We start from the raw sequence: 14,357 nt of genomic DNA, 5'->3' as shown, positions 1-14,357 counted from the left end.
CAGTCTTTGACTACTTACTACTTTGTTGTGTGGTATTATCCTGAGCAGAGGAGCCGGCCAATATCACAATAACAAGGAAACCATATCCTAGCACTAACCCCACCATGTTGATCTGGTCACCGAGGGGGCCACCTACTTACTGGGGCTGCATAATGTTGCAACAAGGGATTATAGGGTTCAGTAATAGTGGGTATGTAATTATCCGGACTGGGGCTTTCAGTGTCAGGCCTGCATGTCCACTGGAGTGCCAGTGTAAGGTGCTGATTGGTCGTGTCTCTGCCCTCCTACTCAGCCTACTGGTGGTGCTTACTGGGACAGAGTCTTTAACACTATTCTAAAACAGTTAAGCTGGTGTATCCTAAGATCTGAAGGAGTACATTATGACGTCAGAGCGTGTTTTTTTGTGGTAGAGACCAACGTCATAATAACCACCTATGGTGTTACTGTACTGAAAAATGGTTACATTCTGTAATTAGGTACAAATCATCTCTACACTGACCTACCACAAACAAGACTATATGGACAGTGGTCTGAATATAGTGGTCAGCAAGCAGTTACAGAAATGTGTATATATATTGGTCAACTGCTGTCTAAAGTGATGAAAATACCAGATGTTTTAGTTGGTATGACATGGTCTGTAAGAATAACTACACATAGAAACATATCCATGGATTGGATCAAAGAAGACCATTGGTCAAGGAGACCCAGGACAGTCTGTCTGGACAATGGACTTTGTCACGGTCCACTAGCTTTGATGGGTCAATGAGATAGGTTACATGAACATATTCCTCTTGAAAGCAGTACATGCTTTTATTTAAGGAGGGTGTGATACTACTATTAAAAGATGAATGAATTAAAATCTTATCATTATGGGAAAAGAATGCTATTTGGACGAGGATAAGATGAGTGCAGTCCCTATATCGCAGCCTGCTCTTCAGTCAGTCATCACAGCCCTCTGTGGCTGTTGATAATACAACCTAATGGACTGTAAGCCACACACTATCCCCTTGTAATACCCTATAGTACAGGGTATACATACACTCATACACACTTGTTTGTTTTTGCCCTAAGATGCCAACTGCTGTGTTTACCCACCAGATAATATTGATATAAGTAATTTGTTCTTCGTATTAGCTGATGTGGTCAACTGATTTTATCTGTGAATGACTGACCACAACAATAAAGGCAAGGACCCCATCACCGTTCTTGATGGCTGACTGGGACCACTGACCAACCCTAATCACTTGTAGTTACCAGATTGTATCCAATAATGACCAGCTCTGGTCAGCTGTGTATATGTTCCTTTCCAAAAAACACAAACTTCTGGAGCTTTTAAAGAAAAGTTCATACAGGTCACTCCCCATTTTGTGTGTGGCCGTTCCTCAGTAAATTGCTACTTTGTACAAAGCTCTGATTGTAAGGTGGAGATTTTATGGCCGTAATCATAAAATGAATATAAAATCTGGCTCCAATTGTACCTGATGGTCAATATCCCAGGGCCGTATCACCCCTAATCACTGACCAGCCAAGCAGAACGTGGACACCAGCGACTAGGGTACCTGTAACCAGAGACTGCCAAGTCTTCCACACATCTGTGGAGACTGACAGAAAAGATAACGTTTTTTTCAGACTTCAGCTCCTGATCAGCATCTTAGAGAAAACAGCCCTTGACCCATCTAGATACAGCAGACCCTGGTCATTTTAGAAATATGTAGCCAATGACCAGCTATTCAGACATCTCTGAGTTAGAAAACCACCCTGAAGGCCTCATCAGTAGTGTAAACATTGAGCCATGTCCAGGGTGCTAAACTCCTAACAATCTTGTTCTGATTTAATGGTATCAAAATAAAAACTGATTCCAGATCATTTGTGTGACTAAGCTAGGGGCCTGTAACACAGGTTTAGGAGGCCGTAGAGGAACCCTTCTCCAGCAGTAATAAACAGGCTTGTGCTGGTGAAGCCTTACCTGTCCCCATCATATTTGCCAACCTTTCCATAAAACTATACGACAATTTCTCATGGTTTTTAATGACACCTATTTAACAAAGTTATAGTGTAACATTGTCAAACAATGTGATATTCTATGTCATGAAATAATTAAAATAGTGCATAAATCAAGATGTATGGAATTTTGCTGATTTTAAAAATGAAGGTGAAGAATTGGGAATCTTAATCCCTCTAACATTGAAAGACTTGAGAATGAAGAGTAAGTTACAATGGGTAATTTTCTTATAGATAGAGAAGGGGATAGTAATTATCGTATTGTGTCATACTGAGAGTTCAGCATAGATTGTCACCACCACTGAGTACGCTGTCTGACGTGCCTGACGAGACCTGTGTCATTGTGTGGGGGAGGCCAGCATGGTACTCCGGATATATCGTCAACTCCTTCACCAAGAGCACATCACTTAGTTAACAAACCTTGAGAACTGGGATGATTTCTCCAATAGGAATGACAAGTATTCTCAAGTTATAATATTTATTTCATCAAGTCAGTCCCCACCTTACTGATGATTCAGACTCCATCAGATTGTCAAAGCCATTATCTTCTGTACACTGGGTAGTGATTTCCCTCACAAATCACTCACTGATCTCAAACCTTTCATATCCCCTCAGTTTTAAACACAAAAACTCCATGAATAGCACCATTCTATTCTCGGCCATAAATCAGTCACAAATGTCTGATAAACTAAAATAAACTCGCACATGCAGAAAACTATATTTAATTCAACATTATCTTGAAATGAACAACAAAACCAATTTTCTGCAAGATTGATGTGAGCTAACAAACGAAAGATCATGGAGCTGATAAGTGTGTGTAGGCCGAGTTTACTGGTGACAGTTGCCCTTCATTATTCGTGACATTATGAACGCTCTTTTTTACTGTTTACAGTGTGCACCACAATAGTGCTGATAATGCATCACTGTACCTATCTGAAATCTTTAAAGAGGTAATTTGAAAACGGAGGAAAAGAAATGTGATGTTAACACGGCCACCATGTCATTGACTACCACTTACTCACGATTTACAATACCTGCTGGATATAACCGATTTGCTCAATTCAATCTTTGCCTACCTGTGCTGTCAGAGAGAGTATGGTAGATGACTTTGATAAACAGAGGCATGTTAGATGAAGGTGATTTAATAAACTTTATATACGCAATATCACAAAGTCTGAAGTCACAGTGGACCACAACAGGTATTCCCTGTTACCTGGTGTTTAAAACAGCTAAAAAGTCCCGATCATGTTACATTTAAGTCAGAGATAGGGGGAGGGGAATCACAGTCAGGATAAGAGGATATATGATATATAAATTATTTAGAATGGACAAAGATCCTGACAATAGGTTTTGTTGTAGACAACAGGGGTGGGGTAAACTGTAAATAACACTAATTTATAATCTGGATATCAGTAGACACCTGATCAACTATGAACAGTAAATGTGAAGGCCCTACAGTAGTCTCAAGGAGAAACAGACTGTTAACGCACCAGTAAAACAGCATAGTTACAAACTTTTTATGTTCATATTTCAACAAAATAAAATGTTATCACTTTTAGGATAAATAAAAATATCTGACCATATTTCAGACATGAACCATATAAATTCACTAAGGCATATACCATACAAGTTCACTAAGCCAAGTCCCATACAAGTTCACTAAGCCATGTACCATACAAGTTCACCAAGACATACCAAACAAGTTCACTAAGACATGTTCTATACAAATTCACTAAACATGTACCATACAAGTTCACAAAGACATATATACCATACAAATTCACTAGACATGTACCATACAAGTTCACAAAGACATATATACCATACAAGTTCACTAAGACATATATATCATACAAGTTCACTAAGACATACCAAACAAGTTCACTAAGCCATGTACCATACAAGTTCACTAAGCCATGTACCAAACAAGTTCACTAAGCCATGTACCATACAAGTTCACTAAGACATATATACCATACAAGTTCACTAAGACATATATACCATACAAGTTCAGTAAGACATATATACCATACAAGTTCAATAAGACATATATACCATACAAGTTCAGTAAGACATATATACCATACAAGTTCAATAAGACATATATACCATACAAGTTCAGTAAGACATATATACCATACAAGTTCAATAAGACATATATACCATACAAGTCCAATAAGACATGTACCATACAAGTCCAATAAGACATATATACCTTACAAGTCCAATAAGACATATACACCATACAAGTCCAATATGTACTATACATGTTCTCTTAGAGTTATAAGTCAGACAGTGCTTTACTAACACCATGTGTAATATCTCTTTCTAAATCTTACAGCCTTCCAGAAATCAACCTTTGGTCCTCTGTAAACTTAACTGACTGACATGATATCTCACAAGGTTTACATAATTATTCCATGGATAAGCATGTTTGGTAAATCACACATGCCAACCGTTAGTTTTGATCCTGTCAGCTGTCTAATACACTCCTGATATAGGGATAACACAACCTCTAAATACAGAGACGCTTCCCTCCCAACAGGGACTCTACCATTGGCTTCCCAACACTTAGACGCTTCCCTACAAACAGGGACGTTACCCACGACCTCCAAACACCTAGACACTACCCTCCCAATACAGAGAAGATAATTACCTTTTGACAGAGACACTTCCCTCCCAATACAGAGAAGCTAATCTCCCAGCACAGAGACATTACTCTCCCAATACAGAGGAGATAATCTCCCACCATAGAGACACTTCCCTCTCTATACAGAGGAGATAATCTCCCTCCATAGAGATGTTACCTTTTCTATACAGAGGAGATAATCTCCCTCCATAGAGACACTTCCCTCTCTATACAGAGAAGCTAATCTCCCAGCATAGAGATGCTACCTTCACAATACAGAGAAGATAATTACCTCTTGACAGAGACACTACCCTCTTAATACAGAGAAGCTAATCTCCCAGCATAGAGATGCTACCTTCACAATACAGAGAAGATAATTACCTCTTGACAGAGACACTACCCTCTTAATACAGAGAAGCTAATCTCCCAGCATAGAGACACCACCCTCCCAATACAGAGAAGCTAATCTCCCAGCACAGAGACACTACTCTCCCAATACAGAGGAGATAATCTCCCACCATAGAGACACTTCCCTCTCTATACAGAGGAGATAATCTCCCTCCATAGAGACACTTCCCTCTCAATACAGAGGAGATAATCTCCCAGCATAGAGACACTACCCTCTCAATACAGAGGAGATAATCTCCCACCATAGAGACACTTCCCTCTCTATACAGAGGAGATAATCTCCCTCCATAGAGACACTTCCCTCTCTATACAGAGAAGCTAATCTCCCAGCATAGAGACACTACCCTCTCAATACAGAGAAGCTAATCTCCCACCACAGAGATGCTACCCTCTCAATACAGAGGATATAATCTCCCACCATAGAGATGTTACCTTCTCTATACAGAGGAGATAATCTCCCACCATAGAGATGTTACCTTCTCTATACAGAGGAGATAATCTCCCTCCATAGAGATGTTACCTTTTCTATACAGAGGAGATAATCTCCCTCCATAGAGACACTACCCTCTCAATACAGAGAAGCTAATCTCCCACCACAGAGATGCTACCCTCTCAATACAGAGAAGCTAATCTCCCAGCATAGAGACACCACCCTCTCAATACACAGAAGCTAATCTCCCAACACAGAGATGCTACCCTCTCAATACAGAGGATAAAATCTCCCACCATAGAGATGTTACCTTCTCTATACAGAGGAGATAATCTCCCTCCATAGAGATGTTACTTTCTCTATACAGAGGAGATAATCTCCCTCTATTGAGATGCTACCTTCTCTATACAGAGGAGATAATCTCCCACCATAGAGACGCTAACCTCTCTATACAGAGGAGATAATCTCCCTCCATAGAGATGCTACCCTCAGCCTCCCAACACATAGACCCTAACTGGCAGCCTTTACTCCTATAACAGAGCTGACTCTCCTATAAAGCAGTAGACACAGACTTTATCTACACATCAGCTGGGAGCAATCAACATTTTTATTTTCATAATAATTTACACAAAAGAAACACAACAATCCAGCAGAGTTACCACCAGGCAATGTGTTTGTGTGATAAAGTACATGGTAGCTGCTGTTTTTAAGAGGTATCTGTACATAGTAATCTTATAGACAAGTGTCCACGATCAGCTCAGACAAGGTCCAACAAAAAAATTGTGCTAGCTTCTAGTCATAAATATTGATATTTTCACATCAACACAAGCAAAGATTAATATTTTTGGCAATTAATTAAAAACAATTATGTTTTTTAATCACAGAACTACATAGAGAACACAGCCCTACTGAGATCTAATGACCTATGAGGTATCGGTGATCTATCTGAAGCTATAGGCCTCATCACGAGTCGGACAACACACACTAATGCCACACTTATCTGAGGCTGCAGCTATTTCACAATAATATAAAGTATTATTAATTCAATCTACCAACTTTTGCCTTACTAATTAAGTGTTGCACATGAATGTACTATTTGGGCGTGTTATTGGTCAGCTGTCCAGTAATCCATGGTTGACGACCAATTAAAAGAGTTGTTACATAGTATGGTAGAATTACATGTAATAATGATTATTATGTATGTGATATATTACAGTGAGCAGGACAGGTGTGTGCAGGTGTCCCATTTACATCATAACTAGTACAGGTATATAGTAACAACCTATAGGAATTACACAACAAGCTTTCTTTTAACTCCTGATCTTACCTCTTATCTGGAGCGTTTAACTCACTTAATCCTTAGGGTTAGCCAACAACCTACCCCGATGTTTCACCGATCTCGACCTATCAGGTACTGTCTTCTCTAGGTTATCTGAGTCGCCACTGAAGTGTCTCCACACAATCACCCAAAACAGTGGCATTCTATGTGTAGATCAGAGCCATATCACCCAGTATTGGCTTTAGTCTGATAACTATTTGTATGTTTTAGATAGGGCAGTGCCACTTCAAAGGAAACACACCATCACAGTCAATATTGGACTATTATACAAAACTTATCCTTTGTTGAAAGTCAATTGTAGGATTAAAAGATTTTCAAATTGGAGTCAACCAGATATTTCTCTGTAATATATTGTGAAATGACAGTAGATCTTGAAAAAAAGTTGATTCCTATTCTTACAATCAAATCTTGATATATTGTAACTTAAAGTTAAGTCTCCAAAAGGAAACATCTACAATGCTGTAGAATAAATAGTCTCCTTACACTCTGTCCTTCTTTATTGCCACTGAGGAAAAACCATCTAAAACTATGTCATGTCCACTTTGAATGACTGCATTGTGGTATATAAATATATGAGCTTGTTGAAATCATTATCATCCACGTATGGTTCTGTTAATTTGCATCACAGTTTATAATGGAGACATAATCTTTTAGTATCTTACAAATTGTCTCTGATGATGAACCACGCTTTTCTAATTGTTTAAGGTGGACTGAGTATTCCCAGGATTGATTCATCGAGAAAACATTTTTAATTACAATTCTTAAGAAGAAAGATATGAGTAATCATATTCTCATGATAGTATAAGTCAGCATGATGAATTATCAAACAGTTGAGTACCCTGGTACATAAAAGCTATATAAAGGTCCCCGACATATTGACCTTTACACTTCAAACAAAGATAGAGTGACCCAGCTGACACCCACACAGCTCCGAAGTGTGTGTATGGTATAGTAACCTGGGAATGTCCCCTCCCTTAGCCCATATAGTATTTCCTTGGTAAGAAACACTTGTAATGCTAATATAGATATACCTGATCTAACTCCTTCTAATACCTACCACTAATTGATCATAAAACCTTTATAGAATTGGGCAAGAGACAAGGAAAGCGATATCAGTTATGATATGAGAAAACCGAGAATATTAATTGGATACACACATTCAAGAAATTGGAAATTTATAACTAACCCATGACAAGCCTAACATTGAAGCCAGTTGGTTATAGACTGGCAACTTTCACTTCTCTCAGCATCCCCATCTCACCATTAGGTCTGTACGTCAGATAGATTTACTGAGTAAGCAAGAAAACTTCTGATCAGCTATTTATTCAGCAAGCAATTATGCAGGACCATGACTGAAAAAACTCACCCCGAATCTGTTAACATCATAAAACACTGATTTAAACACAGAGAATGCCAGTCCAGCAGCGAGTGGGAGGATGTATAAACAGAATGCCTAATAACTTGGCCAAGAGCCGCTAAGTATATTTACTTTTATCCATTATAGCTTATTTCCTTCCTAAAAAGCACATGAAAGCAACAACTTGTACATGCAATATGTACGAAGATTACCTCCAGATAATGAAGTGTATTCTGAAGTGACTTACTTTCTCCAACATTCTCCATCAGTGGTAATTGACCTGCACGTCTGGATATCAGGAAATACACATGTTTACAGAATAGCTAACTTACCATAATAACTGTTATATAACACCTTCTTTTTATACCCTAACAATATCACCTGTTACAACCTTACATCATCAACACTCTTGCAGCATCAACCAAAAATACCCTTACAGCACCAACCATTAAAACCCTTACAGCATCAAACAAAAATACCCTTTTACCCCTATGTAACTTCAGTAGGCTCTACCATGCATTGATATGGATGAGTCCATTGTAGTCTACAGTGGTGAAAGTGTTAAAACCCTACAAAATCAACCAACAATAACCTTACAGCACCAACCATTAAAACCCTTACAGCATCAAACAAAAACACCTTTACAGCACCAACCATTAAAACCCTTACAGCATAAAACAAAACACCTTAACAGCACTAACCATTAAAATCCTTTCAGCATCAAACAAAAACACCTTTACAGCACCAACCATTAAAACCATTACAGCATCAAACAAAACACCTGTACAGCACCAACCATTAAAACCCTTACAACATCAAACAACACCCCCTTTACAGCACCAACCATTCATACCCTTACAGCATCAAACAAAATACCTTTACAGCACCATCCAATAACAAACGTACAGCAGCAACCATTAAAACCCTTACAGCATCAAACAAAAATACCTTTACATCACTAACCAACATCACCCTACTGCACCAACCAATTACACTCTTACAGCAAAATCATTAACAACCCTACAGCACCAACCATTAACAACCTTACAGCACCAACCAACAACATCCTAACAGCACCAACAAATAACACTCTTACAACATCAAACAAAATACCTTTACATCACCAACCATTAAAACCCTTACAGCACGCACCAACCATTAACACCCTTACAGCACCAAACATTAACGCCCTTACAGCACCAACTATTAAAACCCTTACAGCACCAACCAAAAACACCCTTACTGCACCAACCAACAACATCCTTACAGCACCAACCATTAACACTCTTACAGCACCAACCATTAACAACTTTACAACATCAATCAAAATACCTTTACAGCACCAACCATTAAAACCCTTACAGCACCAACCATTAAAACCCTTACAGCATCAAACAAAAACACCTTTACAGCACCAACCATTAAAACCCTTACAGCACCAACCATTAAACCCCTTACAGCATCAAACAAAAACACCTTTACAGCACTACCCAATATCACCCTTACAGCCCCAACCAACAACATCCTTACAGCACCAAACATTAACAATCTTACAACACCAACCATTAACAACCTTACAGCCCCAACCATTAACAACCTTACCCATACAGCAGTAACCATTATCAACCTTCCAGCACCAACCATTAACAACCTTACAGCACCAACCATTAACAACCTTACCCATACAGCAGTAACCATTATCAACCTTACAGCACCAACCATTAACAACCTTACAGCACCAACCATTAACAAACCTTACAGCACCAACCATTAATGCCCTTACAGCACCAAACATTATCAACCTTACAGCACCAACCATTAACAACCTTACAGCACTAACCGTTAACAACCTTGCAGCACCAACCAACAATATCCTTACGGTACCATCAAATTACACCTGCAAACCACCAACCCATAACAACTTAAAGCACCATATCCAATAGTACCCCTATATCACCATCTAGTTGATCACCCTTATAGCACCATCTTATTAACAATCTTACAGCATCATCTGATAATTCATTCTTACGGTATCATCTTATTAGTGTAGTGTCTTAGAGCATTGTCAAATTAATCACCCTTACAGCACCATCTTATAACAGATACACACCTGCAGTGTTAAGTGATATTATATTTTGATAATGGCCAGCCTAACAATTTAACATTAACAGAGGTATGTGTACCTACTTATTGCAGCAAAAATAACCTCATTCTTTAAAATACTAGTCTTAAAACTGGTCATTAGACAGCAATGTCACTCCTCTCCAGTTCCTAAGTATAGCTATAGAATCTGATAAAATTGTGATAGTCAGCACTTTTTCGTTTGTTGCACCATTAGTCATCAGTTCAATCTGTTGGTAGAGCAAACATTAATGAAGATTTCCCTACAGCAATGAAAAACAAAAGGAAAACAAGGAGTTACAGACAGAGCCTATAATGCAGACCTGTCTCAGCATTAGTGAGACAGTCCCATAAAATGTATCACACCCACCCACACTATCATCTAACCACACTATCCTCTAACCACACTATCCTCTACCTACACCATCCCCTACACTATCCTCTACACACACTATCCTCTACCCACACTATCCTCTACACACACTATCCTCTACCTACACTATCCTCTACACACACTTTCCTTACCTACACTATCCTCTACCTACACTATCTTCTATCCACTCTATCCTCTTCACACACTATCCTCTACCTACACTATCCTCTACACACACTATCCTTACCTACACTATCCTCTACCTACACTATCCTCTACACACACTATCCTTACCTACACTATCCTCTACCTACACTATCCTCTACACACACTATCCTTTACCTACACTATCCTCTACACACACTATCCTTACCTACACTATCCTCTACCTACACTATCCTCTACACACACTATCCTTACCTACACTATCCTCTACCTACACTATCCTCTTCACACACTATCCTCTACCTACACTATCCTCTACACACACTATCCTTACCTACACTATCCTCTACCTACACTATCCTCTACACACACTATCCTTACCTACACTATCCTCTACCTACACTATCCTCTACACACACTATCCTCTACCTACACTATCCTCTACACACACTATCCTTACCTACACTATCCTCTACCTACACTATCCTCTTCACACACTATCCTCTACCTACACTATCCTCTACACACACTATCCTTACCTACACTATCCTCTACCTACACTATCTTCTATCCACTCTATCCTCTACCTACACTATCCTCTACCTACACTATCCTCTACACACACTATCCTCTACCCACACTATCCTGTACCTACACTATCTTCTACCCACACTATCCTCTTCACACACTATTCTCTACACACACTATCCTCTACCTACACAATCCTCTACACACACTATCCTCTACCCACACTATCCTCTACCTACACTATCCTCTACCCACACTATCCTCTACCCACACAATCCTCTACCCACACTATCCTCTACCCACACTATCCTGTACCTACACTATCTTCTACCCACACTGTCCTCTTCACACACTATTCTCTACACACACTATCCTCTACACACACTATCCTCTCCCTACATTATCCTTTACCTACACTATCCTCTACACACACTATCCTCTACCTACACTATCCTCTACCCACACTATCCTCTACCTACACTTTCCTCTACCCACACTATCCTTTACCTACACAATCCTCTACCCACACTATCCTCTACCCACACTATCTTCTACCTACACAATCCTCTACCGACACTATCTTCTACCTACACTATCTTCTACCTACACAATCCTCTACCCACACTATCCTCTATACCTACACTATCCTCTACCCACACTATCCTCTACCTACACTTTCCTCTACCCACACTATCCTTTACCTACACAATCCTCTACCCACACTATCCTCTACCCACACAATCCTCTACCCACACTATTCTCTACCTACACTTTCCTCTACCCACACTATCTTCTACCTACACAATCCTCTACCCACACTTTCCTCTATACCTACACTATCCTCTACCCACACTATTCTCTACCTACACTTTCCTCTACCCACACTATCTTCTACCTACACAATCCTCTACCCACACTATCCTCTACCTACCCACACTATCCTCTCCCTACACTACCCTCTACACACGTGCACACTATCCTCTACCCAATCTATCCTCTTCCTACACTATCCTCTTCACACACTATTCTCTACCTACACTTTCCTCTCCCCACACTATCTTCTCCCTACACAACCCTCTCCCCACCCTATCCTCTAACCACACTATCCTCTACCTACACTATCCTCTACACACACTATCCTTTACCTACACTATCCTCTACCTACACTACCCTCTACACACACTATCCTCTACCTACACCATCCTCTACCTACACTATCCTCTACCTACATTCCTTTGCCTACTCATCCCTGTTTTCTTGGACAGAAATATTACTGCTGATGCGTTAATTCTACATCTACAAACAGAATGGAAGACGAGGCGCGGAATGAAGCTCCAGGCCGAGAAACTCTAAAAGTAACAAGGTGTTACCAGTAGATTTCATCAGGCTAAATAAATTTAATCAAAGCTCAGTGTGCTCCCTGGGTTTCGTCTGGGTACTCTCCATGGCAATGTGCTGCTACTCTTTATGTTAATATAAATGGCAGCACATCAAGGTATGAAAAAGAGAAAAAACAGCGTCCATCCCTTGTCTCAGTGTGATATCACTGATTAACAGTGCCATAATTCAATGTAGGCATAAGCTTTGTTCAAGGTCAAACAGTAACATGAAGGTCATCTGAGAGCAATGTTTAGCAGTGCTAATTCTGGGTTAGCAACCAGTTTTCTTTCCTTATCTGTGAAACCAGCTTAAAACTGTCTAGTTTGATGCAGGATTTGAGCATGACATTCTGATGGTGTAGTGAAGGTAGGAGTCTGTAGCTACAAATGTCAACACTAAAAAATCTCGAGCCAAAACCATTCTTCTGTAAAAGAGGTGCATTTGTACCTGTCTATCAACACTCCCCATAAACTCCTCCTAACCTACAAATGTAATTTGCCTAGTTCAAGTAAAAGATTTTCAAAATTACAGAAAATTCAATTTTACTTGGCATTTGTAGGAGTGAATCATCTAGAAATTAAGAGCAAGCAATTTTGGAGGGCTGACATTTTAACAACTTTACAGCCTCAAAATGTCGACAGTGATGATAATGTTAACTGCTGCAGTGAGGGGTACAATTTTACAGCCACTTACACTTGTCCTCTAGAATTATACACTCAATCTCCTATGTCACTACAGGATGTTAGCTATCAGGAATTTAAAAAGTCACGAAATGTTTTTTCCTCAAAGATCAAAGCGTGACATGTAAAGGAAACTTGACAGTTCTTGGCTCAATAATGACAGAGTGTGTTTTGTGTAACTCCAGTAACTCTGATTTAATATGCATATTGATACAATGAAAACCGTAGAAAGGAGGAATGTCAGGCAATGTCTGTGGCTGGAACATGCCGATAGATATGACATTTAATCAGTGCCTGGGCCACAGCCACCTGTTATAGGCCTGGCCTCAGTGTGGCCTGGGAGTCACCCTAAATACCAGGTTTTACAGCTCGGCCATGTACACTCAGGTATACTAATTGTAGGTTTACCCCAGTAGCCACCGATACTTATAGCTGTTTTAGTAAGGCTATATATATAAAGTAGGGAACTCCAGGCTATAACTAACATAGAGTTGATTACAATAACGATTACTGTCGTATTGTAACTCATGTCTAGACAGCAGATAGTGCATACATTATATTATTAAGCATCAAGTCCTCCTCCCCATTAAAGTAGGGAGTATTCCCTCCCCCCTCCCATCACCATTAATGGTAGGGAGTATTCCCTCCCCTTCCACCACCATTATTGGTAGGGAGTATTCCCTCCCCCCCCCCATCACCATTAATGGTAGGGAATATTCCCTCCCCTTCCACCACCATTATTTATAGGGAGTATTCCCTCACCTCTCCCACCACCATAACTGGTAGAGAGTATCCCATCCCCCCTCTCCCCACCATTAATGTAGGGAGTATTCCCTCCCCTCCCCCTACCATTTTTGGTAGGGAGTATTCCCTCCCCCCACCATTATTGGTAGTGAGTATTCCCCCCTCCCCCTACCATTATTGGTAGGGAGTATTCCCTCCCCCC

At 39.9% G+C, this 14,357-nt stretch overlaps 1 protein-coding gene across 8 annotated transcripts in view; it reads right to left on the bottom strand.

The window, feature by feature from the left end:
• LOC110441987 (papilin-like) overlaps positions 1-14,357 on the bottom strand; it is a 220,687-nt gene that overhangs the window by 52,303 nt on the left and 154,027 nt on the right. The window contains exon 1 of one of the 8 annotated variants that reach the window (XM_021485329.1): positions 19-307. The exons of the other annotated variants lie outside the window; for them this stretch is intronic. Within the exon in view, the coding sequence (XP_021341004.1) occupies positions 19-106 (88 nt within the window). The 5' untranslated portion in view covers positions 107-307. Of the gene's footprint in view, positions 1-18; positions 308-14,357 lie in introns of those variants that run through there. 8 annotated transcript variants of the gene reach the window in all.

This window comes from Mizuhopecten yessoensis, unplaced genomic scaffold, assembly GCF_002113885.1.
Source record: "Mizuhopecten yessoensis strain PY_sf001 unplaced genomic scaffold, ASM211388v2 scaffold716183, whole genome shotgun sequence".
Classification (NCBI taxonomy): Eukaryota; Metazoa; Mollusca; class Bivalvia; order Pectinida; family Pectinidae; genus Mizuhopecten; species Mizuhopecten yessoensis.
This window is presented reverse-complemented; position numbering and strand designations above follow the sequence as displayed.